This window comes from Lutjanus erythropterus, chromosome 9 (assembly GCF_056507025.1).
Source record: "Lutjanus erythropterus isolate fLutEry1 chromosome 9, fLutEry1.hap2, whole genome shotgun sequence".
Classification (NCBI taxonomy): Eukaryota; Metazoa; Chordata; class Actinopteri; order Lutjaniformes; family Lutjanidae; genus Lutjanus; species Lutjanus erythropterus.
Window position 1 is genome coordinate 27,065,507 of NC_139325.1, and position 23,658 is coordinate 27,089,164.

The following is a 23,658-nucleotide window of genomic DNA, read 5'->3' on the forward strand; positions in this document are numbered from 1 at the left end:
TAACCTCACTACATTTAGCATTAAGACTACATGTGTGAGTGCATGATGATCTGATCCTTTTTCTCAATTCAATTGCACATATATTTTGCTCTTAAAGTTATATATAATTATTAAAAGTAAGAAAGTTTACTGTTTAAATGCCCTGATATCATTTTGGACTATAGAATTTGCTGTTAATAAATAAAATATCCTGCCTCCATTACATGATTTTACCACAAGTGTAAACCACTTTTGAGGGATCACTGTAAAAAAAATGTAGGGTCATTTATATATTCTAGTCAAACAATATCAGTCGATATATTGATATCAGAATTTTTTTTACTCCTTAATAACAGTATCGGTCCCCAAAATCCAGTATCGGTCAGGCTTGGTTTGTTTATATTTTATTGTTTGTTTTTGCCACTTTATTTTACAGTATACTAATAAGATGTAACAAGCTGTAACTTTGTATCAAATTAGACAAAAACAAAATTAATATATTATGTTCTTTATTAGACACGTTTTCAGACTTTCTTAGAGAGGAATTTGGGAAACATTACAACAGAACTGTACTGTCTCTTATAACCTCTAATAAAGTATAACAAGTACAGTTTATTGTATCTTATTTCTGTACTGTAAAATGAAGCACCACCGTTGTTTTTCTTTTTGCCCCCAATGATTGTTTTTAAATATGAAAAAATGGAAATACTGAACCTTTTAATCTTGTATGTCATACTGCAACACATCCACTAATAAAATAATAATAAAATATGCTACATCAAAACAATGTGAGATTTTTTTTTTTTTTTTTTTAAGGAAAGTTGAGTAACAGATTTCTGTTTATGGCACTTGTATGGAAAAGCAAAGTAGCTGCGAGGCACACAGTCACCTGGGATCTGCCCACTACAGCTGCAGCCTCACAGAGACGCTCCCCTGCAGCAGTCGGGGGTTCAGAGCTTTGCACATGGGCACATCTGTTGAAGCTGCGGAAGAACGGAGGGGGTGCATGTCATTCATCTCACCCATGAGGATTTTTCCTGCCGGTTTGTTTAAACCAGCGACTCTCTGTACGGGCCTGCTATAGTTAGAAACAATTCATCACCTTGTTCATTTCCTGTAGTACCACTCAAACAATCCCTTTGTGCAAGTGTCCATTGATCCATATGGTTTGTTACTATATAAACACACACACACAAAAACACACATACACACACACACACACACACCGTCTGGCAAGCATGTGTGGGCACATGTGGGTGGGGTTTCCCGATGAGTCACTACGAAAACACTGAGAAGAGGAAAAAAAGGGGGGTTCTCCCAAATTCCCTATAGATTGACTAAAATGTTCCCCTCTCCAATTATAGCCGACCTTTCCTCTTTCCATCCTCACTGTGTTCAGTTTAGACATTTAAAAGCTGCTTTATGTGGAGAACACTGGAGGGAAAAGGTGACTAAGAGGAAGGTTGTTGAATAATGGGGTTTTAGTAAACAAACACGGGAACCAGAAATAGAGCTGGCACCGGGAAAACGCACTGGAATACAACAAAATATTGTGTTAACGGGCCACTACAGTAATAAAACATCTTATTTGGCGCAGGCAACAAATGATCATTTTCATTGTTGTTTGAGCTTGCAACTGTTTCATTTATCAACTAATAATTTTATCTTTTAAATCTACTACAAGGTACTGTCATACCACAGCAGCGTCACTCCCTTAATAACCACAAACTATAATGCCAAAAATAAAATTCAACACAAATCTAAATAAAAATCTTTTTTTTTTCTCTGGTGAACATATGACTCATTGTAACTCTGCCTGTAAAAAATGTAAACAGGCTCATTTCATCTGATTTTAAGGAGAGTCCGACCTGGTGACAGGCATCAAGAACACTGTACAGTGAGCAGTGATGCAATCATCCTGAAAGGGTTTATTTCACTATAATGACCTGCTCACTGTACATTATCCTGCTTCTTACAAAATAAATCAATAACTTGATATAAAATATTGATTTTAAAAAGAAATTTGCTGATTTAAAAGTGATTTTATTGCTCCTCCAGCATCTATGATTGGAACTGTCCATAGCAATTTTTCAAGATTTTGAAATATATAGACTAAATGATTGATCGATGATGAAGATAATCGTTAGCTGCAGCCCTAATACCCACAGCTATTTATGTAATTGTTTGACATGCAGAGGCCCAAACAGCCTTCTTACTTGGGACAACATCTGGATGAATCCTCACTCATCTTGACAAAGTCACCATCGCTCAGAAATCTCAGCACCACTTTATAACAGGAAAAAGAAAAACTGCACCTCCGTAAATTCATTTCAGTATCTCTTTGGCCAATTCTGGCTTTTTGAACGTAAATTCTAAAGAGTTGCCTTTTATATGAGACCAGAATCAGAAGACTCAAACAGCATCTACCTTATTTTGCAAAATGCAATTTTAGACTTGTGTACAACAGTAGTGAAAGTAAAACAGAAAAGCAGCAAAACCTCCCAGAAGGTAAAAAGCTGGAATTAGTCAATTGGAGCTGCAATGATGTCATTTTTAATTGATTAGTTGTCAACTATTAAATTAATCACCAACTATACTGATAATCAATTTAATCATTTTGAGTCATTTTTAAAGAAAAAATATCCAAAAGTATCCAAGCTTCCCAAGTGTGAATATTTTGTGACTTCTTTACTCCCCTGTGACAGTAAAGTAAATATCTTTGGAGTGTGGACAATACAAGACACTTAAGGATGCTATATTTGGGCTTTGGGAAACAGTGATCAACATTTTCAGCATTTTCTGAGATTTATGGACCAAAGAACTGATCGAGCAAATGATCAACAGATTAATCAATAATGAAAATAATCATTAGTTGTAGCCGTAGAGTGACTGTTTGATATTGTTTCTTTAGTAAATGATTACAATAATTTTTAATCTCATTTTAATGTTTTTATTTTTTTTTATTCATGTTCAGTCAATCAACTAATTGATAGAATTTATACTGAGATGACATACTTTGATTTCTAGATTAAAAAACTGAACTAGAGGTCTGCAGACAACCTAAGATAAGCTAAGATACAAAATGAATACATGCACGTGCAGTTGGTATGAGTTGGTCCACACTCTTACATAGACAAAGATGTGAGGAGTCTCAACCAGAATCTCAAGCTCGGTCTGCAAAACGACAATGTAAAAGCCACTGGTTAAAATCAACTGTTCTGTTCCACTTGTACTGAGCAACTCACATAAAATATGCAGTAAAATAAACAGTACAGGCTGGCACATGACTGCTTCCTGTGTCTCTTCATGGAAGAAGAGCACAAAAACATGGATTGTGTGTTTGTATGTGTGTGTGTGATAAATCATCAGAAAGCGACAACAATGCAGCCTTTGCCAGGGGCCACCCATACACTTCCACATGTGGCAGATAGGAACAGAGTTTCTAGTGTTTTCATTTTTAAAGCCGAGCAAATGTCAACCGTGTCTGATAGGTTTCAGGGAGCCCGCTTCTGCCGAGACATGCGCAGAGGGAGTGGGAGACACAGAGCTCTCTGCTCTCTCATGTCAAACTCCTGGTTTTGTTTAAACTGTCCTCAAGACTAACTCACCAAACTGAAAAGGACTACATGTACTCTCATTGTCCTGTTCATGCCTGCAAAAAATTTGCATCTGTTGATGCAGTTCTTCAAACACAGCGTCAATCAACAAAGAGAAAGGGATGTGGAAATGTGTGTGTGCGCCTGTGTGTGTCCGCAGACACCAAAAGGCATATGAAACAGCCCTTGTTCCTCCCTGCATGATTAGTTGATGATTCATCAGACAGTGAGTCAGGCGCCGGTTGCCTGGTTATCGTTGTGGTAGTGTATGAGCTACTTTTCACTGCGACTGACTCAGATTATCAGCAATGATAAGGAGCAGCGCCTTGATACAGAAGTGCCATTTCGCCCCTTTCATTTTCCATTCCAACAAGTTTATAAAACAAGCAAATCAAGAGTACTCATGAACTCAAGATCAATGATAAGGAATGTTAATGAGTAAAAATGATAGTTACTATGCCTTCACATTGTGGACGTATTCAACAATATACACACAAAAATGCAAAAAAAACCCCAAATAATTTCAATTACTGGCAGACTGATTGGGCATTATATATATATTAAAAAAACTGCAAAAATACCCTCTTTGATGCCTCTGTGGTAGATAAAATGTGGTTAACTGTCCTCTAGGATGCTAACCTAACCACTAACCCCAAACCCTTACTAAGCTCCTCAAATAACCGTTCATTCTTGTGTATACACAGGTTTTTTGTTGTTTTTTTTTTTACAATGAGGCTTCTTCTCTGATGCATGCAAAAATAAAGTCTTGTGTGTGTAAGACAGCAGAGAGAAAGACGTTTTTTGTGTCTGTCAGCTCTCAGTACTTTTGTAACTTCTAACTGAATCTCTATGGTTTGGAGTTTAGTTTATTTCCAGAATCACTGTTTATACGCTCAGGTATCTGCTTCAGTTTACTGTCTCATGTTTGCTTTCAGTTGGACAGGATTCATGTCAAGTTACTGCTGATAAAAACTCAATATTTCTTGAATTTGCTAACGGGGAACTTTTTTGTGAATTTGGAAATATTCTCCATTTTACAGCTGCTCAACACTCATGACGAGCAGGCATTAGTTAAATGCACATCTTCAAACAGGTGCAAACTCCACAGAGCTGAGCTAATGCACCAAATCAAACCGACTCAAACCAAGCAGTACATGTGTATGGAAAAGGAGCAAAAGAGCCGCCGAAGTTACCGCCAAAGGTGATAAGTGTTCATTGCCTCTGTTGAAAGGGGCCAAAATTAGTGTGTCCAACCAGGTGTCATGTTTCCATCAATGCCAATCGGAGCTGGAGCTGATAAATACCCGCGACTACTGCAGTAATTTGATCCAGGAGTGAATGGCGATTGTTTTGTTTCCCCATTTGAGACAACAGCCAGACATTAGTGGATTTTTTGTCCAGTGTAAAAGGGGCTTCATTGAAATAATTAGACGAGTGTTGCATTTGAGAAATAAAAAGTGGTTAAGTAGTTAATAGCCTTTGTGTGCAGTGGTCATACTCATAATAAAACCATTTCACAACAATCATATCCATGGTTTTCTAACTGTTTAACCTTAAATGCGCCTTGACTTTCTGCATACAGCCCATGCTCTTTTTATGTTTTTTCACCCTCGCCCCACAAACTGTACGAGTCTGCCACTGATGTCCAGCCTGCATATCCTGTTTCACTAGGAAATATGTCACCATACAGAAACTAGGTGCTGTTTTATCTGCTCATAGAAGATCTTGATCAGATCTGATCTGAAAACATCCAGAAGTACAATTCCAAATTAAGTGGCCACGAAACATAAACTAACTAATTATCTTCTGAATGTAACCTCGTTGAGCCTGCAGGCACTAAAATAACTCTGTATGCTTTTGGTAACAGGTTCAACTGCATTGCCGCAAGACTTTTGGTTTAAGTGTACATGAAAATCTTGCTGCCAGAAGAGACTTCTGCCAGTAAGCTCTGACGCTCTGCATGTATGTGGTGCTGCACATTAGCTGTACTTCGCAAGTTGGCAATTCACACATCATTCTGATTGGATCAGTGTCTCAGTTTGCAGTTTTAATGCTCATTTGCATTAACAAGAAACCTCCCTGGTGAATAACCACCCTCAACAACAGATTGTGTTCTTGCCTCCCCTCCAATGAGGCACAGCACTCTCTCCAGTGCACTGAGTTACAATGAAAACTCCAGGGGTAAAAATGGCTGCTAATGTTAGCTTTAAGCTAAACAAAACTCACATGGCGTTTATGAGCCTGTGATGAGTTTTGGTCAGCATTCTTTAGTTTGCTTATGAGGAAACAGGGATTTGATGTTTGGAGGATAACCAAGTTGTGGTTGTGGGACGAGCCCAACGACTGGGTGCTCTCACGCAAAGGGAGAGTGGACTGGCATCAAATACAGACATACAGGAAACACAGAGAGCTCAATGGTGAGTTTGCAGGTGATCAAACAGAAAGAGAAATGTGTTCTCACAGCACACATCCAGAGCAGAAGGTAGATTTGTGTCAGGACAATTCACATAGTGTCAGGTGAGCTGTAAAACACTGAAAACGATGCTGTGTTGACTCTCTTCTGCTTTCCTGCGATTGTCTAAATTCTGGCACTCAGTGTACTGTTCTCTGTGGCAAACCCCACCCATCTGGCATCAAGTTAACAAAAAAGACATGCAAACTTGCTGAGCCAGAAGAGTGTGTGGTTGTGCATTACTGACAAAATACAGGTGATAAAGATCTTAAAGGGCCAGTTCAACACAAAATCAAAAATACATACTTGTCCTCTGGCCTGTAGAGCCATTTGTATTTTTTGTCACTTTGGGCACCAGAAGCCAAGTGCCATCTAGTCGAATAATATTGGACAGAAGGCAGACATCTCTATGGCTGATACACCAAAACAATCTAGATGGATAAACAGCACTACAGGCCAGAGAAAAATGTGTTTTTAATTTTGGGGTGAACTGTCCCTTTAGATGAAATTTATCAGCATCTCCAACCATTTTACTGGTAAAACAAAAGACGACTGTGCTGTAACTGATGAAGAACCACATCAAAATGTAAAAGCTTGGCTCCTAATGACTTCTCCTCAGTCCTAATAAACAAGAGCAACAGTTAATGCAGAACATCTGAGACGATGTTGAAAGAGCTCCCTCACAAACTCACTGCCCTGTTTAGATTATAATGTAGCAGGAGCTGCTCCAAACATCCAGTTCAACTAAAATTTCTTTCAGAGTAAATGAGCTTTTGCAGGTCTGGAAACTGAACAACTGTTACATAACTAACCAGATGGAATGGAGACGGTTGAGGTTACGGTGCACCCACCTTCCCCCTTCCCCCTTCCCAACAAGAAGGTCCTTGGGCAGAAAGAGGCAGAAAGACACAGAGAGAGCAGAGAGACTCTGTGGAGTCCCACCATCTTAGAGTGATTTACCCTGTCCATGTGCGAGTGAGTCATCGAGGGCTTGGCTGGCTCTGAAGGCACTATGGAAACTCTAATTCTATAAACTCCACACAACACACACACACACACACACACACACACACACACACACACACACACACACACACACACACACACACACACACACACACACACACACACACACACACACACACACACACACAGTCAGTACAGCAGCCTGCCAAAACCTTCACTCTGTACCAAGTTCTGGTACACTGAGGTCCAAGACCAACTCTCTCATTACTCGCTCTCCAATAAACCCAACAGAGAGGGCTCCATACAGCAGCCATCCAGCACATTTACAGGCCTGCCACATCTGTTTTCCATCGCAAAGTATTCTGTTAGAGGCTAAGAGTACAAATAGTCACCAGACCAGGCAGCCATATTCTCAGCAGGCCTTACAGCAGGAACTGATATTGTTATAGATGTGCATTCGACGCATGCAACAAACTGGAAACTCTAGTGCTGCTGTTAATAGACAGAACATACCTCAGCATTATAAATTAAAGAATAAGATTTTTGTAAAATAAAAGCGTCAGAAATCAACAGAAATTGAATTTGCAATTATGTTCATAATCACTTAAAAACACAATATGTAGGTTCTGCCACTAGGAGTCTCTCTCACATTAAAACAATAACAAAAGACAGTGTGACGTTGTTACAAGGTAGCTTGGGAAATGGAAATCTGTTCGACATGACTCACGCAGAAAGCATGTTCATGGGGGAAGTATTAAAGTTTTAGTCTTGTTACGTTTAGTCACGTTAGCCATCTTCCTTCCTCACTCTCTGATGTGTCCAAAACATCCTGTGTTTTCCTAGGAGTTGTAGCAACTAGCTAGCAATGCCTAGCAGAAAACTCAGCATTACCTTGAATAAATTATGGATTTTTCTGCATTTTAATATAGTTGGAAACATTTGGTTTAAAGCAGGTACACAACTCAACAAAATAAATAAAATATATCAAGTGATTTTAGACATTTTTAAAGTGGAAATGTTACATATTATAGCTTTAATAAAACAAGTCATTTATAGCCTGAAAGTTCCCCGTCTCTTGTCAAAAACTTGTCAAATGCGTAGATTTTCTTGGATTTTTCTGTTTTATAACATTAATAAACTGAATATCTTCAGGTTTGGAACTATTGGTCACCCAAAGTAGGTAATCTGAAAATGCAACTTTGGCTTCTGAGAAACTGAAAATGTTTGAAAAAGTGAAGAATCTCCATCCCAAAGTGAGACAATCAAAGCTGCAAGGACTGATGGATTTGTATTAAATCAACTAATTTTTATAATCAGTTAATCATTTTTTTTGTTTTTTTCCAATTTCCAAATTCTGATTTCAGCTTCTCAAATGTGAACTTTTTTTTTTAGCTTCTTCCTCTATGACAGTAAACTGAATATTTTTGATATTTTGGAGACATACCAAAAACATGCGTATTACTCCTTCAGTTTTCATATAATCACTTTCCAGCTTTCAGTATTTGTGGTAGAACAGGATATGCTGTGGCTGCTGTTTCTGTGTAATGTCACAAAGCACTGTAGAAAAACTGAAAAATTATTAATGCGTCTTTTAAAGATAATTCAAGTATAAATTAGTTATCACTCTTGTATGCAAATCACTAGAAGAAATTCTTTTCTGCACTTTTGAACAAGTTATTTAACACTGAAAAGTGTTGTGACCCTTCAAGGGAGTGATCCAATTTGCATCACTGCTGGATGACACCCAAAATCATGGGCTCTTCGCTGCGCTCTTATTTGCCCCGGCTTGACTCAATGTGACAGACAATTGTCTGCTGTCACATAATACAAGCTGAGCTCATCGTAGGGGAACACAGGGTTTCCCCCCCGAGGCAGCCACAAGAACAGAGCGACTGTGATCAAACAGCATGAGAAAAGACGTACAGCAGCGCGATGAAATCTACCGCTGGTGGTGGATGGCGGTTTGCGGCCTGTTCTTTGGCCTCGGGGAGCAGGCCTCGTGAAGCTGAGCTTGAATTTAATCCAAGACATGCTAATGTTCTGGAGAACTAATTTGAGAGTTTGTTTAATTTTGTCAAATTTTGCTCCATATTCAGACCTGAGAGGCTGGCTGACGATGAGACAGATGCATGTGAGAAAGAAAAGGACATTTTTTCATAGCAGACTTTTTGATTGATGTCATTACAGGGAAAAAAAACACAGGTGTAATTAACATTAATGAAGAAGGCTCCACGCTCCTGGTATTGTGCATGCTGACTCACAAGCACGACTTATTGGGATACTTACGAGGCCATTGTTAATTTAATTAGTTCTACCTGTGCTTTTCCTGATATGACAAGTCAAAATGTCTGCTGTAAAAAGGGTCTGTTGGTGCAGTGATTATTGAAGCTGAGAGAGAAATGCAGCCAGGAGGAGTTTTCTAATGGCTGCTGGCATTGTCAATTATGAAATAAGTGGTCAGACTCTGAGCTTAAAACAGATGGGTATCTTCAACACTGAAAACAATAATATAACAGTATTGTAAGAACCTGGCAAGCTTAATTTTTCATCCCACTACTTCCACTGACCTAATAACGGCACGTTATAGTCATTAAGTTTTTTACCAAGTCTGCATAAAAAGTCTGAAGGGATATGTGTGCAGTATAATATCGCATAGTTCAGATTTTATTCTGAAGCTTTAAACATACCAAAATTTACTTGCTGAATATTTTAAGCCTATTTGTTTCTTGTAGAGCTGAAACAACAATTTTGCTAATCAATTAATCTTTTAAATAGAGGAAGACATACATCGGTCTAAGGTCATTTATTTCTGATTAACAGACTGTTGCTATGTATAACAAAGCGTCGCTATGAAGATCAGACAAACAAATGGTTGCTATGGTTCTGATCATAGACTCTGGAAGAGCAAAGTCGCTTTTAAATCGATAAAATCATTTCAAAACTCCTATGTTGTGTCAAATTATTGATTTTTTGTGTAAGTAACCATGTAATGATGTGTGTAATATGCAAAGACATGAAAACTTTTATTTATTTATTTTTTTTACATAATATACTGTTGATTGTTTATTTTAATTCACTTTTTGGTTTTATAGGCAGCATTTTATTTGATCCTCTGTCTTAATTCAAGTGAATATTTTCAAACTCTTTTGTGCTTTTTTAAAAATTTATAGTTCTTTATAATTGTTAAAAATACCGGTGGATGTTTACTGTTTAAGTCAAAGACAATTAAATTTATTGTTAAACTGAAATATCCTGCCTCCATTAAATATCTTTGTCATTACAATATTGGCCTATATACTGATATAGGAATTTTTTTCACCCTAATATTGCTATGTGCCCCAAAAATGCCAAATATTCTCTAGTTCAAAACTCTAAAATGTGAAGGGGCAAAGTGAATCTCTTTGGGTTTTTGGATTGTTGGCTGAAAAGAGGTGATCTCAAGATATCACCTTGTGTTTTAGAAAGTTGTGATGAGCTTTTTCAGAGTTAGAGTAAAGTTTCTTGCTCCTGGAATGTATCAGGACATTTCAGTTGGAACTATCAGATATTTTTAATTTATATTAACATAGAATCAAGTAATTTGGACAAAATTTCTTGCGGTTATGCGCATAAAAAATAATAACAACAGCCCCAGCAGAGGTGGTCTGCGATGTAAATGTACACAGGTACTTTCCCAGGTGCTCAGGTACTTTCCCTGTCGCTTACAGGGAAAATTCATCACTTTTCATGTGGATGTACAATCAGTGTATCACTATTACTTTGTTGGACAGAACACAGCATTACAGTAGGTGACAAAAATACTAACCTAGCACGCCCCGTCGCTACCCAGATGTGGAGACTAGAAACCCAAACTGAAACAGCCTGCGGTTCTTTCTTGATACCAATGACATCACTGTAACATCACAGGATCAAATAGAACAACAGATTTTGCACCAAAAGGGTTCAGCTTTCCAGGTCAGCATAGCACACACTGAGAATTTATTGCTTCAGATGACTATTTACCATAAACACTGACTTCTCAGCCACATGATAAGTGGTGCATAATGATGTACCCACCAGACTACTGAAAATAAATTTCACTTAAAAAAAAAAGAAAAAAACAGCCAAGGCATTTGAAAGGCTGAACTGCCTGACCAGAAGTGAAGTTCAGGCATGCTCTTGTCCATTTTAGGAAGAGAAACATTTTATCTCAACAAACTTGACATGAGCAGCTTGAATGAGACGTCCTGTTATCCAAAACAGCACCAGTAATAGCACAGACATATAATGTGTCACCTAAACTCTACATGCATGACGTGTTACGCATCTAAAGTTTCCCTGGTGATAAATACAGAAACTGTGCTCACTGAAACAGTGACTAATAATAGACCACTTCTTATGACGTCGACCTCTGAAACCTCTCTGTCATGGGCTCCCCCTTTTACTTCCCCTTCTTCCCATCATGCAGTTCAGGTACTATTATTGTTTATTACATTGTGTGCGTTGCTTAGCATGCCAGATCGGTTTCTGTTGTACCACAAATGTCAGCGCCTACTGCGTAGCTCTGAAATGACAATAAAAATATGTGACGGGTTGCATGAAGCAAATGAAGTCTCCAAATAGTAACAAGTAAAGGTCAGAATACAGCTTTACATCTAAATGGGCTATTATGAGGACATGTAGTTAATCGAAAAACAAACACTTAACTAAATCAAAGGGAATGGTGGGTGATTATGAGCAACACAAACTAATAAGTGATATCACTTTCATACAGAAACATAGGTCATGTTTTATAGAGGCTATGCATTCTGAAAGCAAATATTCCAAAGCAAGGAGTCAGGAATGCGCTGTATGATAAGTGCACTTCCTGCTGTGTTCTCTGATAGCTGTGAATGACACAATGCTGGCATGAATGTGGCTTATCATGACTACAATAAAAGAACATGAGCAGTATGGCACTGAATCTTTGCATTATTCTCTAATTACAGTCTGCACAACATGTTCTGCCACGTTCTGTCTACAACAGCACTTTTATTTAATCTGCTTTTGAAAACATTGTTCCAAAAGACCGTCTGCATGAAAATGTCTAAGAGCTTCGTCTGCCTGCTGCCACACCCAAAACCGCACAGTACAGACAGGTGGGGCACATTCAGTGCAGGTAAATCCCTGCTTTTATAAATTCAAAGTGGATCTGATCTGGAAAAGAGATTGGCTGTTTATTTTTCAACCTCTTCAGTTGAGTCTCCTCCTTATCAGACAAACAAACTTATCAAAAAGAGATAAAAGTTTAGTAGTTTACAATTAAAGACAGGTGTTAGCTTTTGATTTAAGATGGCATATGCAGCAGTTATACAAACACATGCATGCAACTGTCTGTTCTCTACTATAAATGGGAGTCCATTGTTGTCGTTTGTCCAGAAAAAAAATTGATGCACTCTGATTTTGAGTCTAAAAATCCTTCCCATCACTATTCCCTGAAGCCCAAGCTGACATACTCCAATTGTTTGTTTTGTCCAACCTGCTGTCTACAACAAACAGATATTTAGTTTAATAGAACATAATTACTGTAACAATAATTCAAACAAATATTTACATCTGAGAAGTAGGAAGCAGTGAATCTTTGGTATTTGGTTTTTAAAGGAGACTACCAAGTCTTCTTTTGCAAAATAAAACTGCATATTTTGGAGTGGCCTTTTATCGTGACTAGTCTGAGACACGTGTCCAATAATGATGCTGTTTAATCAGTTCCTCTAAATGCCGCACCCATCAGGTGGATGGATTATCTTAGCAAAGTAGAAGTGCTCACTTGCACAGACTAATACTCCTGTAAACAAATTTTGAGAGAAATAAACTTTTTATGTGTATAGAAAAAGGGCTGGATTTCTTATTACAACTCATGAAAAATGGGAGAAAAAAAAGTTGCATATATTTTGTTGAGTGCATATATTAATATACTATAATAAAATATTGTAAATAAAGCAAACTGTGATGTTAAATCAACATGCACAGAAATAAATTCTTGCTAAAAACAAAACAAAACACTCCTCATCTGCCTGGGTGGAGCATTCAGGAAGGAGTCAGAGAGCGGGTCCTTCCAGTGACACTGATGAGCCAGTTCTCCCACACAGGCTCATGTTTCACAGCCAGAGGCACAGCTGGAGGTTAGACTGGGCACGAGACACCAGCCAGACGCACTATTTCAGTATTAAAGGAGAGATGACTAAAGGCCTCGGCAAACCTGTGAACAGACTTCTGTAGCTCCTGCTGTAGCTTAGAGGCTCATATCTTGCATTTTCTGACCTGTTTTTTTGCTCACCTTGCATACCTGGCTCCAAGCTTTAGGTTTATACTTCCCTTTACAGCTACACATTCCACCCACACCTGCTTTTGTCTCCAGATTTAAATTATTTACAAGTCAAATAGTGCTGCAGAGAGGATGGTTGGCTTTCTGGCCCAACAGCTTGAGGTTTTGCCTCAGGGGGGAGAGCATGTGTTTGCTGTAGTAGTTACGCATACAAAGATGTGTCTGTGTGTATGAGTGTGTGTGTGAGTGTGTGTGTGTGTGAAGGGACGCAGTGTCATGCCTTTGGGGTGAACAGGTGTGTCCAGTCAACTGAACTGCAGTGACGGCTCCACCTGCTGCTGTGCGTTCTGTCAAACTTGAGAGGAAAAAACAAGGACATTAGCAAAAAGTTACCATGTTGTGAGACGTAGCTGTCCCGTGTTTGTTGCGCCGCCGTCTGCTGCTGTCGCCGCCTGAAGCTCAGCTCAGCGGCTGCTCAAAGCAGCCCATCACAGTGTGTGTATTAATAAACCCAACTTCCCGTTACAGTGAGTCCACAGTCAGCCCATTCCAGAGGCCACGAAAAACCACTGAGTCACCACCCCATCACACGGCTGAGCCAAGACATTCAGGGCGCCATGACAACCAAACACCAAACACACTGGCTAGAGTATAAGAGATAAAGCCGGCCCAGGCTAGACTGAGTGATTCTTTTCCACCACACATGCATCAAAAGATCTCCTTCCTCTGGAAAACAATATAGCTGCAGGAGCCGTTGCTACGCTTCTTGCCAAGTAGCTGGAGAATTACAATCAGCACAATGAGATGGGGGATGATGTGGTGGTGAATACCAAATTTAATACACTGCTCTCTCAACACTTACAGCTTACATATGGCCTTTTATCCAGAGCTCAAAGGACAAAGTCAACATCCTCATCTACCTACAGTAAGAGCAAATTTAAAAACCACAGATTGATGAGCTTGGAACAAAGGGGACACCACAGTGAAGGTCAACACCTAAATCCACTTCTGCAGAGTACAAATGAGACGCATTAAAGCAGAGGCTGGAAGTAACAAATTACAAATACTTTGTCACTTTCCTTGAGAAGATTGTTTGTCATTTATTTTTCTGACCACCTTTTACTTTCCTCCCTACATTTCAACAGTTATCTGCACATTCTTCTCCTTTCATTTTGCATTTCAGGGGAATTATTGATTATTTTTAATTTGCATTATTGTGTGCCACCTTCCCAACATCAAGACCGATTTCAACCTGAATGAATCCCCTGGTGCATTCATCAATGCCTATAGTGCATGAAAGATGCAATGAGACAAAAATTATGCAAAAAGACGTAATAAGACGTGCAAACCCAAAAAACAGATGTAACAAGACAAAAGAAAGAGGTAACAAGTACAAGACAACAAGATAAAAACAATATTACAGACATAAGATGTAAAAGATGCGTGTTTTTTTGCCACCTCTGCATTAAAGAAACATTACCTGCAGAATTTTAACATATTTATTTATCTTTCCTCGCACAGCACTCAGCCACTGAGTTTTGCGTACATTCACATGAACGTGCTTCACAGTTCACACTCATTAGTAATGACAACTTGGTGAAAAGAACACAATAGTGCTAAGTGGAGGAAAGCACTGCCTGCCGTGTCGTGTTCCCAAAGCATGCACACACACACACGCATGCACGCACACACGCACACTGCTGTTTCAATACTTAAAATATGCCTTGTTGAAATTCAGTTTTGTTTTATGTTTTTTTTAAAGGCATGTGTTCAATGTTCCACGTTTGAGATTCTGTCGCTCTACTCTCTTAAAAAAAAAAACAAAAAAAACAAGAATCTCTGCAACAAACGCAGACTGAAAAACACCACATGAAATCTGAGAAGAAAGTAAATGTACTGGAGGAGTACAAATACTTTGTATTTAGTAGTTTCATTTTCTCAGACCCTTCTAACCTGAGGTGCACTTTGCCAAGACAACACATTCCTCGACAGGCACCACTGGCTCAGCAGCCTACGGCAGCAGACTATTCCACAGACATTCACCAACGCAGCTGAAATCACAGTTGAGGATATCACCATCAACAAACTCTGCCAGCCTGCAGAGGTGAGGCTGCTATTCATGCACTCTGTAAGCATCTTAAAAAAGAAAGTAGAAATAGTATAATTACATGCCATTATCTGCCATTACCTCACAATGCACAATACCTGAAGTCAGTCATTTATTACCCTCCACCCTCTCACACACAAGACGTCAGTGTAAGGTTTGCTTTAAGTTCTAGGTGATTTTTATGTGACTTTTTTCTAGCACCGTGTTTACATAATTGATTCACTTTACTCCTGTAGGATCTAATACACACATCCATGGTAATATAAAGTGATTTTTGTGTCTTGTTTGTAATGTCAGTGCTGGTGAGCACAATTGTTCATTCATTATCTACCTCCATCAGAAGTGCAGCAGAATTTAGGTGCGAGTTCTTAGCTTTATCCATAGTGCTATAGTAAATTATCTGGTAGAGCTTTAGAGGAGAAATAAGTAATATATTTACTGTACTAAATCATAAAATGACCGTGATATGTCATCAGAAATTAAGAAAATCTGCAAAGTTGAAATACTGACTTCATAATTAGTAGTTAAAATTAATGCTGAATGTTTGCAGAATGAGTTAGTGCCTGTTTATAAGTCATAAGAAACCATTGGTAATCTCTTTTGAAGGAGTAGATGTTTAGAACAGTTAAACTGAGCAACATGTTAATGGAGTCTGGCAGACAGTAACTGAACTCCAACTCCAAAGTGTGTATTTTTAGAGCAGTGGGCTTTTGTTTTCAGGATAACGGGTGTAACTTTACACTGACAGACAATTAACAGTTATAAGCAGCTTATCAACTTATAGTGTAAGACTTGTCATTGTCAAAGTATGATATGCTTGTCTTGCACTTGTTTAGCCTCAGTCTTCCTGCAGCCTGTCTGAGCTTTGGGTCTGGGGTCGATGGGGCTGGGAGAAACAACTCGCTTCAGCTAGGGATAATATACCAGCTCCAACTCGCTATTTGGACTGCAGTACTCACTTTTGAATATGGGGGTGTTACATATTTCTTCTTAAGCAGCTGAGTTATGTCAAACACTGAAGTGAAAGACATTCTGTCATTAGAGCAGTAATTCTGCATTTACAGAGCCGGCAGGCTATGTGTTAAAGGTGGAGCTCGTTTGGCTGAAGGTGTGTCACTACCAACACCCCCGGGAGTTAAAGTGACATAACTGTGTTTGCTAACTGACGAGTCATACAAACTCAACCACTAGGAATGACACCTAGAATGTTAATGTCAGGTATTGCTCCACACTGCATTCCTAGTAAAAAAAAAATGAGGGCGTTGCACCACCTCAACTGTTCTGAACAAATGCAGGTGTGAACTGGAGGCATCACAGCACAAAGGTAAAATTACAGCACTCAAATCCACATGTTCAGTTGTTTTGACTGTGGCGCCGCCTTAACCACCGCTCTGAGATGTTGTAGTAACACATTAACATTTTTCCAATGTCACTTCTAAAAAGGAACAAAAATGCAAGAACAAACCTGCACTGGCTGGTGTGCCACAGCAAGTATGAGAACACGATGTAATGCCAAAATAATGTCACCATAAATTATGTCATATCTTGTATTCTCATATTGCCTTTGTGGCTAACCTCTGAAAGAACAATTTATTTGAATAATTGTTCCATACTGTGCCACAGAGTGAACATTATTGGCCTATATTCTGAATGAATATTCCCAAGTTTGAGATCACCTGCCAAAAAGACAGGGAATTCCCCACAAACATCACATCATTACTTGAAGTACTTATGAATGACTCATGCTGGTTCTGCTGAAAGCCTGTATTATGCTAATGCATTTAACAGAAATTTTAAGAGAGATGCACAAAATACCATTTACTTGTTGTATGGAGAGCCAGACAATATATTAGTTGGCCTATCACAGCTATAGGAGTTTATATCAGTCTCGGTGTATGTTCTATGTTCAGATATGCTGCAAAACTTCTTTTTTTTTTACAGTTATTTGAATTTCTTTTTATTATATATACACACATAAATCAGTCTGACTTTAATGTACTGTATGTGTAGCCAAACCCATTTTGTGACATCCCTACTGTAACATGACCACTCCTGTTCAAGCTCCACCCCCACATGCTCCTCCTACCTGGCTTTGAGCTCCTTGTGCTCCTCCCTGATCTTGCTGAGCTCCAACTGCAGGCGTGCTCGTTCCTTCGCCACCTGGTCCAGGGTCTTACGGGCGTCGGCCAGCTCCGCCTCGTAGGCAGCCTTCATACCCGACACGTCACGGCTGACGGAGGACTCAGACTCAGTGATGCGCAGTCGCAGTCCGGCATTCTCCACCTCCAGTGAGCGCACCTTATCGATGTAGACAGCCAGCCGGTCATTGAGGTTGCTCAGGTCCTCCTTCTCCTGCAGCCTGGTGATGCGGGCCGGGGAGAGGACGGCGGTGGTGCCGCGGCTGGTGCGTTTCTGGCTCGGGGTTTCCATGGTAATAATGGCTCAGCAAGAGGTGCAGAGGGGGTGAGTCACTGGCTGCGAGGGAGGAGAGCAAGAGAAGAAGAGTTAATGAAAACCACAGCATCTGGGCTGCCTTCCCTAGAAACGCAGTGCGCCAAATCACTGAATCACACGTTAAACTTTAACGGAGTTTATACCAAAGAAAACGTTCCAGTCTTGCATAACCCTGATCCTTGTCTGGGCAGCCCGCCGTCAGTGCTGGGTCTGCTCACAGTTCTGCATCATAATGTGTCCCAGGATCCTTTTTCCACTGTCAGTAAGGACATCTACCTATCCTGTTCTGTTTTTACATTATAGGATGTATGAAAGTAATGTGTAGAGGCAGAACTCTTTCACAGGAATGTGATTTCTGTTCTTTTAGGACTTTTTCCAGATACAAACCCTCTATTATTTAATAAAAGAGGGTGTTACAGCTTTCCTGCCCTTTTTCTGTTTTTAGTGCTCCTGATAACGTCCCTTATTCACGCGGTTATTTTCACTGCCAAGTGTAGCACACTGTCATAACACACAACTTGCCACTCTCTCCTCGAGCTTCATTAAATTGCTGTAGGAGTAGTTAAGCCACGTTATGCAGTTCACTCCTGAGCAAACATATTTCCCACGAACATCAACCCCCAACTTCAGCTTGCACACACTCAAGGCAATTAAACACCTTTCTAATTACTCTCAACATATGCAGCCACAGCCGGGGACACCAAAATAAATAAAAACATTGCCCTCCTCCTCTACTCTCCACAGAGTTTTGGGTAAAAATGGAGGCAAACCATAATAACATGTTGTAATTGCTTCCACTAGTTTACTGTGTTCTGAGGCAATCATCTCACCCACAACACCAATCATGATACCAAAGTGTTGATTCATAGTATGAACAGATAGAGCAGGATGCCCTGATCAGGGCATACATCGACTGTGTGGCTGTTTGAATGAGGGTTAACAGTGAAATGAATATCCTTCAGGATTAATAAAGTTCTATACTATCCTATAAATTAAAGAGAGCTGCGTTAAAGGTTTCTGTCACTGGAGATACCATCTAGAATTTTATTTATAATTTTCTAACATAACATTTTAGGGTATATTTGAAAGTGAGGACGGGAAAAAAAACTGAAAGAAAATTGCTTCCAACAGGGTAAAACGTGCAACAGGACTGCATTAATAGAGAATTCTATGCTGTGATTATGGATAAGGCCTTCAACAATATTAATCAATCTATTAGTATTGTTATTATCAACTACAGCAAAACAGGTGTGACTTAAGAACTACTCTATTTCTTAGCTGCTCCACTCACAACCCACTGAATGGCGGGAAAAGCCTCATCCAATTTGGTTCAGCTGTGGGCGGATGCGCCAAACTTTGCCATCCATCCCCTCACCGCCCATTACCAGAAGTGCACGCAGGAACATGCACGCCCATGTGGGTGGGATGGCGCACACATTCATGCACATGATGCGTGCACACGCCCACAGAAGCAGACCCATACACTCACACAAGTACTCTCTAGGCTAACTTTGAATAAATGAAGTATCCATTTAAGCTCCCAAAATGTGGCGAGCATTAACAGGTGCTGTCTGATGTCCCGCTCTTAACGACCAGCAGCCAGTAAAATGAGCCACAACTTTTAAAAGTCACAAAAAGTTACTCCACACCCCTCTCTGACAAAATGAAATTCAAAATGACTTTGAGCTGAATGAATGAGCTAAACAAGCAGCATCTTGTGACCACATTATTTGCACAACAGTGGCTCTGTCTGGCATAAGAAGTCTCACAGGGAGACAAAAATCTGAGCAAACTCTCTGAACCTTACCTCTGCTGTTTGAGGACCTCTCCACTGCCGCCTGCTGAAGGGACTAAAAGTGAGTGTACAGGACCTTTCTAGAAGTTTATCTGCTGGTTTGAGTGTGTGAGTGTGTGTGTGCCGTACCCCAGAAGAGCGTAGAGAAGAGGATCCGTTGAATAATGCAGTCTTGCTCTCTGCTAGTGGGTGTGTGTGCCTTTGGCTCGTGCCCTGAACTGCTCTCCTAGCTGTCGCTCACTGCACATGTACCTACTGCTGAAGAGGGAGAGAGGAGGCGGGAGCATGAGAGAGGAGGGTGGGGCGGCAAGGAGGAGTCAGGCCAGACAGAGTGTGTGTGTGTGCCTGTGTGTGTGTGTGTAGACACACACAGAACAGCTGCTGAGCTTTATCTCTGCCTGCACTGGCCCTATCTTTTCCTTTCTCATTTCACTCAGACTGAGCTCTTGCAGACAGACTGACCTCAGAGGCTGGTGCAAGTGGTCTGTCAATAAAACACGGTGACACTGATGATACTGAGCAGCTCCCAGGTGGGAGAAAGTGTGTGAATGTGCCGATCTCCCCCTGCTCCTTACTGCTGCAAAGAAGAATACATTCTTAGCCCACTTTTCTGGTTGAAAACGGCTGTGGCATGGAGGAGGAATTTCTGTTTCGATTTTATAGAGCGAAAAGAAAATCCTTTCTGCTCCAGAAGGGAATAGAGCTGACCTCGGCATGCACAAACACACAACACTGCTGATCAAACAAGTCGAAAGTACACAGAAATCGTTCACCACCTCATAGCAGGGTCCTGGTGTTATCCATGGCAGAAAAATAACCTGTCAGTGAGCTCGTCCACTGAACCCAAAGGAAGAAAATTCCACAAATCTTCTGCATTATATTCCCAGTGAAAGACAAGAATAAAGAAAGAATAATTCCCACAAGACATCTTGACAGTCTAAAGGTCCGACACTCAGAACCAAGTTGATTCTGGTCTTATATTTATTTCCTCTGGGTGGAGTTAATGGAATCACAGGTCCAATCAAGTCCTGATGCAGGAGAAAACGAGGTTTTCTCTGTGTGTGTGTATGTATCTCCTCACCATGGAAATACAAGTCAGTCCATTCATGTGTGTGTGTCTGTCTATGTGCATGTGGTTAAACAAGGGGCAAGACAGCATCTCTGTTTTTGGGCATGGGGCAGGCCTAGTGGCTAAGGGAGTATTCCTGGCGTTGCTGTGTGGCCTTCCAGTGGAAAGGAGCCGTCAGTCTCTGAGTCACATATCCCCTATTCAAACAGCTCAAAGTTCAGCCTCCACCTCCTTCTCTACCTCCTCTATCTCTCCATCTCAAGTCTTTCTACCCTTGTATTTCCATGGAAGTCGCACAACAACAAGAATGCCTGGCTGAAAGCCCAAAACTACTCTTTTCAACAAGTTTTTCTACAATTTAACAAATTTTCCTTCCTTTCATCCTGTAGGTGAAATGTTACTGTATTCAGTGTGCTGTTTGGCTGATGTTGAAAAAGAGTTTCACTTTCTTCTCTACTGTCCATTTTACTGAAAGCTGTGTAATACTCTGTTCAATGAAATTACATCATGTATTGATTTTGTGAATATGGATGATGCACAAAGACTCAGTTGGCTGTTCACATAGGAAACATTTAGATTAGGTGGGGTGGGGAAAGGTGGGGAAAGCCCAGGAGTTGAGGAAAAATAGCTCTTTATCATGATTGATTAAAGGATTGAGTTTATTATCCTAATTATTATTTGGCTATATCTCCTTGCACCTGATTTACTAGAGGAAAAACAGCTATTTGATCACGCTATTTACTGCCCAGGGAAAGTATATTTTAAAGTAGGTGCAAACACCTACTTTGAACCTACTTTTTCCCCAGTTTTATTGCTGATGCACATAACAGAAATACAACGATATCATCACCCATTGCAATATTTCACAGTGGATATCATCATATGCTAATTTGGTAGACCCTGCCAAACCCTATTTGTCATGACAGAAATAAAAACTGACTAACTATTATCTGTACATCTCTACATCTGTATTAATTGATCTTTTAATAGAGGTGCACATAGACTTCATTAGGTGTGGTTTATTTAAAAAAAAAAATCAGATATACAAGTGTATAAAAATATCTTTCAGTTGAAGGGAATAATCTTGCATTAAATCAGCAACTGATTAAAGTAGATGCAACCTTTTTTTTAACTATGCTGAGGTAATCATGGAGCTATTTTTTCCAATTATTAATGATATTATCCGGGTAGAGGAAATATCCATCTCCATTATTTGCAATGTAGTTATTCACTGCAGTTCATTATTATCTAAAGTACGAGATATGCATGTGTGCCTTGTTTTTGTCCTTCCCCGACCTCTTGCCTCTGGAATGTGGAAACTGTCGCTTTCATTACATCCTGGTCAGGCTGTTGTAACTTGCTGTATTCCCGTCTCACACAATGCAACCTCTCTAAACTTCAACTAGTTCAAAATACGGCAGGAAAACCACTTACAAAATCCAGTGTAAGAGGTCCATTTTTTTCTAATTTTTGCAGTATCTAACTTCATGTATTTTGTAATTTCTTTTGTTTTTATGTCTTGGTAAAACATTTTGCAACCCTTTTTTTTTTTTTTTTTTTTTACAAGTGCTATATAAATAAAGTTATCATTATAATCATCATTATTATTATTATTGCTTAACTTGTGTATAAAGTTCTTCTTTAGTATTTTATTAATATCCTAGTATTTTTAACCATTGTTGTTTGAGTATGTGCATGTTTGCCAGAGAGAAATGTCATTTTAATCCTCTTTATGTCCTGTATGCATGGCAGAATTGATAATAAAGTTGATTTTTACTACTTTTATGTTGTCTCTGTGCACAAACGATAATTAATTAACCCATTAATGTCCACAGTGGAATTGTATTATTTCCATTACAGCATTTAAAGTATAAGCAGTCAACTGAGTTTAGCTTAGAGTTGTTCTTAATATTCCTTTGTTTGATGTTAGTCACAACGGCTCATAGAAACCTGAATTTCCACTAGTATATAAATATACTAAGATACATAAAAGAGGAAACTACAAGAGTTGTGTCAAATGCTTGGAACCACTAGATTCAAAATGTGCTTCAAAACAGTGATATTTAGCCTGTTAACTTAATGTTAAAAGTTTGTTTTGACAACGTTTTACTTTTACTCAAGACTTAATTTAACTTAAATTGATGGGACAATAACACACAGAAAAGAACATTCCTTGGTGACTCGATGGCAGACAAAAAAATACAAAAATGTCATAAAAGATGTAACAAGACGAGACACAGAAGAGAGGGAGACTTGACTGAAAGAAAAAGTGAGCTTTGGTTCACTTTGCACAGAGACAGCTGCTAGGAATGTCCTTTTTACTTTATGCTTTGAGTATATTTCAGAGCCTGTACTTTTTCACTTTTTTGATTTTTTTTTTTTTTAACGCAAGTATATGAACTTTACATAAGTAAACAATGTGTGTACTTTTGCCAACTCTGCTCAGGTGTGGCCATGTGTCTCAACATTTTCAAGAGTAAACTGTGTGTTTTCACCTCTAACAGAAAAAAAATCTGTGGGGCTTTTCCTTCAAATACTAAATATAATTGTGAGTCATTAATGGGTGCTGCATCCAATGATCTTTGTCATGAATCATTTTGTTGTCAGAAAATTGCAAAACGTGGTCAACACAACTACACACAACAAAACGTGACACATTCAAATTGTTCATTTAGGGTGACCAACAGTCCACAACAACCCAAAGAAATTCAGTTTACAAGGATATTTAAACTCAGAAAAGCAGAAATTATTCACAATGTAAAATGCTGGTGCAAGTAATGTTCAGCATTTTTACTTGAAAAGTGAGTCGATTAATCTATTAAAAATAGTTATTTAATTGTCTGTTGAAAAATAAAATTTGCACAGTGATGTATTAGCTGTTGGAGCGCTGCTCTTTTTATACTTACTTGGATTTAAATGAGAGCAAGTTTTTGAAGCTCGGAATCTAGTTATTATTG

General features: G+C 39.2%; 1 protein-coding gene across 3 annotated transcripts in view; it reads right to left on the minus strand.

Annotated features, from left to right (window-relative positions):
• The window catches only part of lmna (lamin A), a 55,528-nt gene that overhangs the window by 26,231 nt on the left and 5,639 nt on the right, over nucleotides 1-23,658 (minus strand). The window contains exons 1-2 of one of the 3 annotated variants that reach the window (XM_084726942.1): nucleotides 19,762-19,889; nucleotides 17,470-17,858 (exon numbers count right to left, since the gene is read on the minus strand). In XM_084726942.1, coding sequence (XP_084583068.1) covers nucleotides 17,470-17,813 — 344 coding nt within the window. In that variant the 5' untranslated portion in view covers nucleotides 17,814-17,858; nucleotides 19,762-19,889. Of the gene's footprint in view, nucleotides 1-17,469; nucleotides 17,859-19,644; nucleotides 19,890-23,658 lie in introns of those variants that run through there. The other 2 variants (XM_084726944.1, XM_084726943.1) reach the window with 2 other exon arrangements.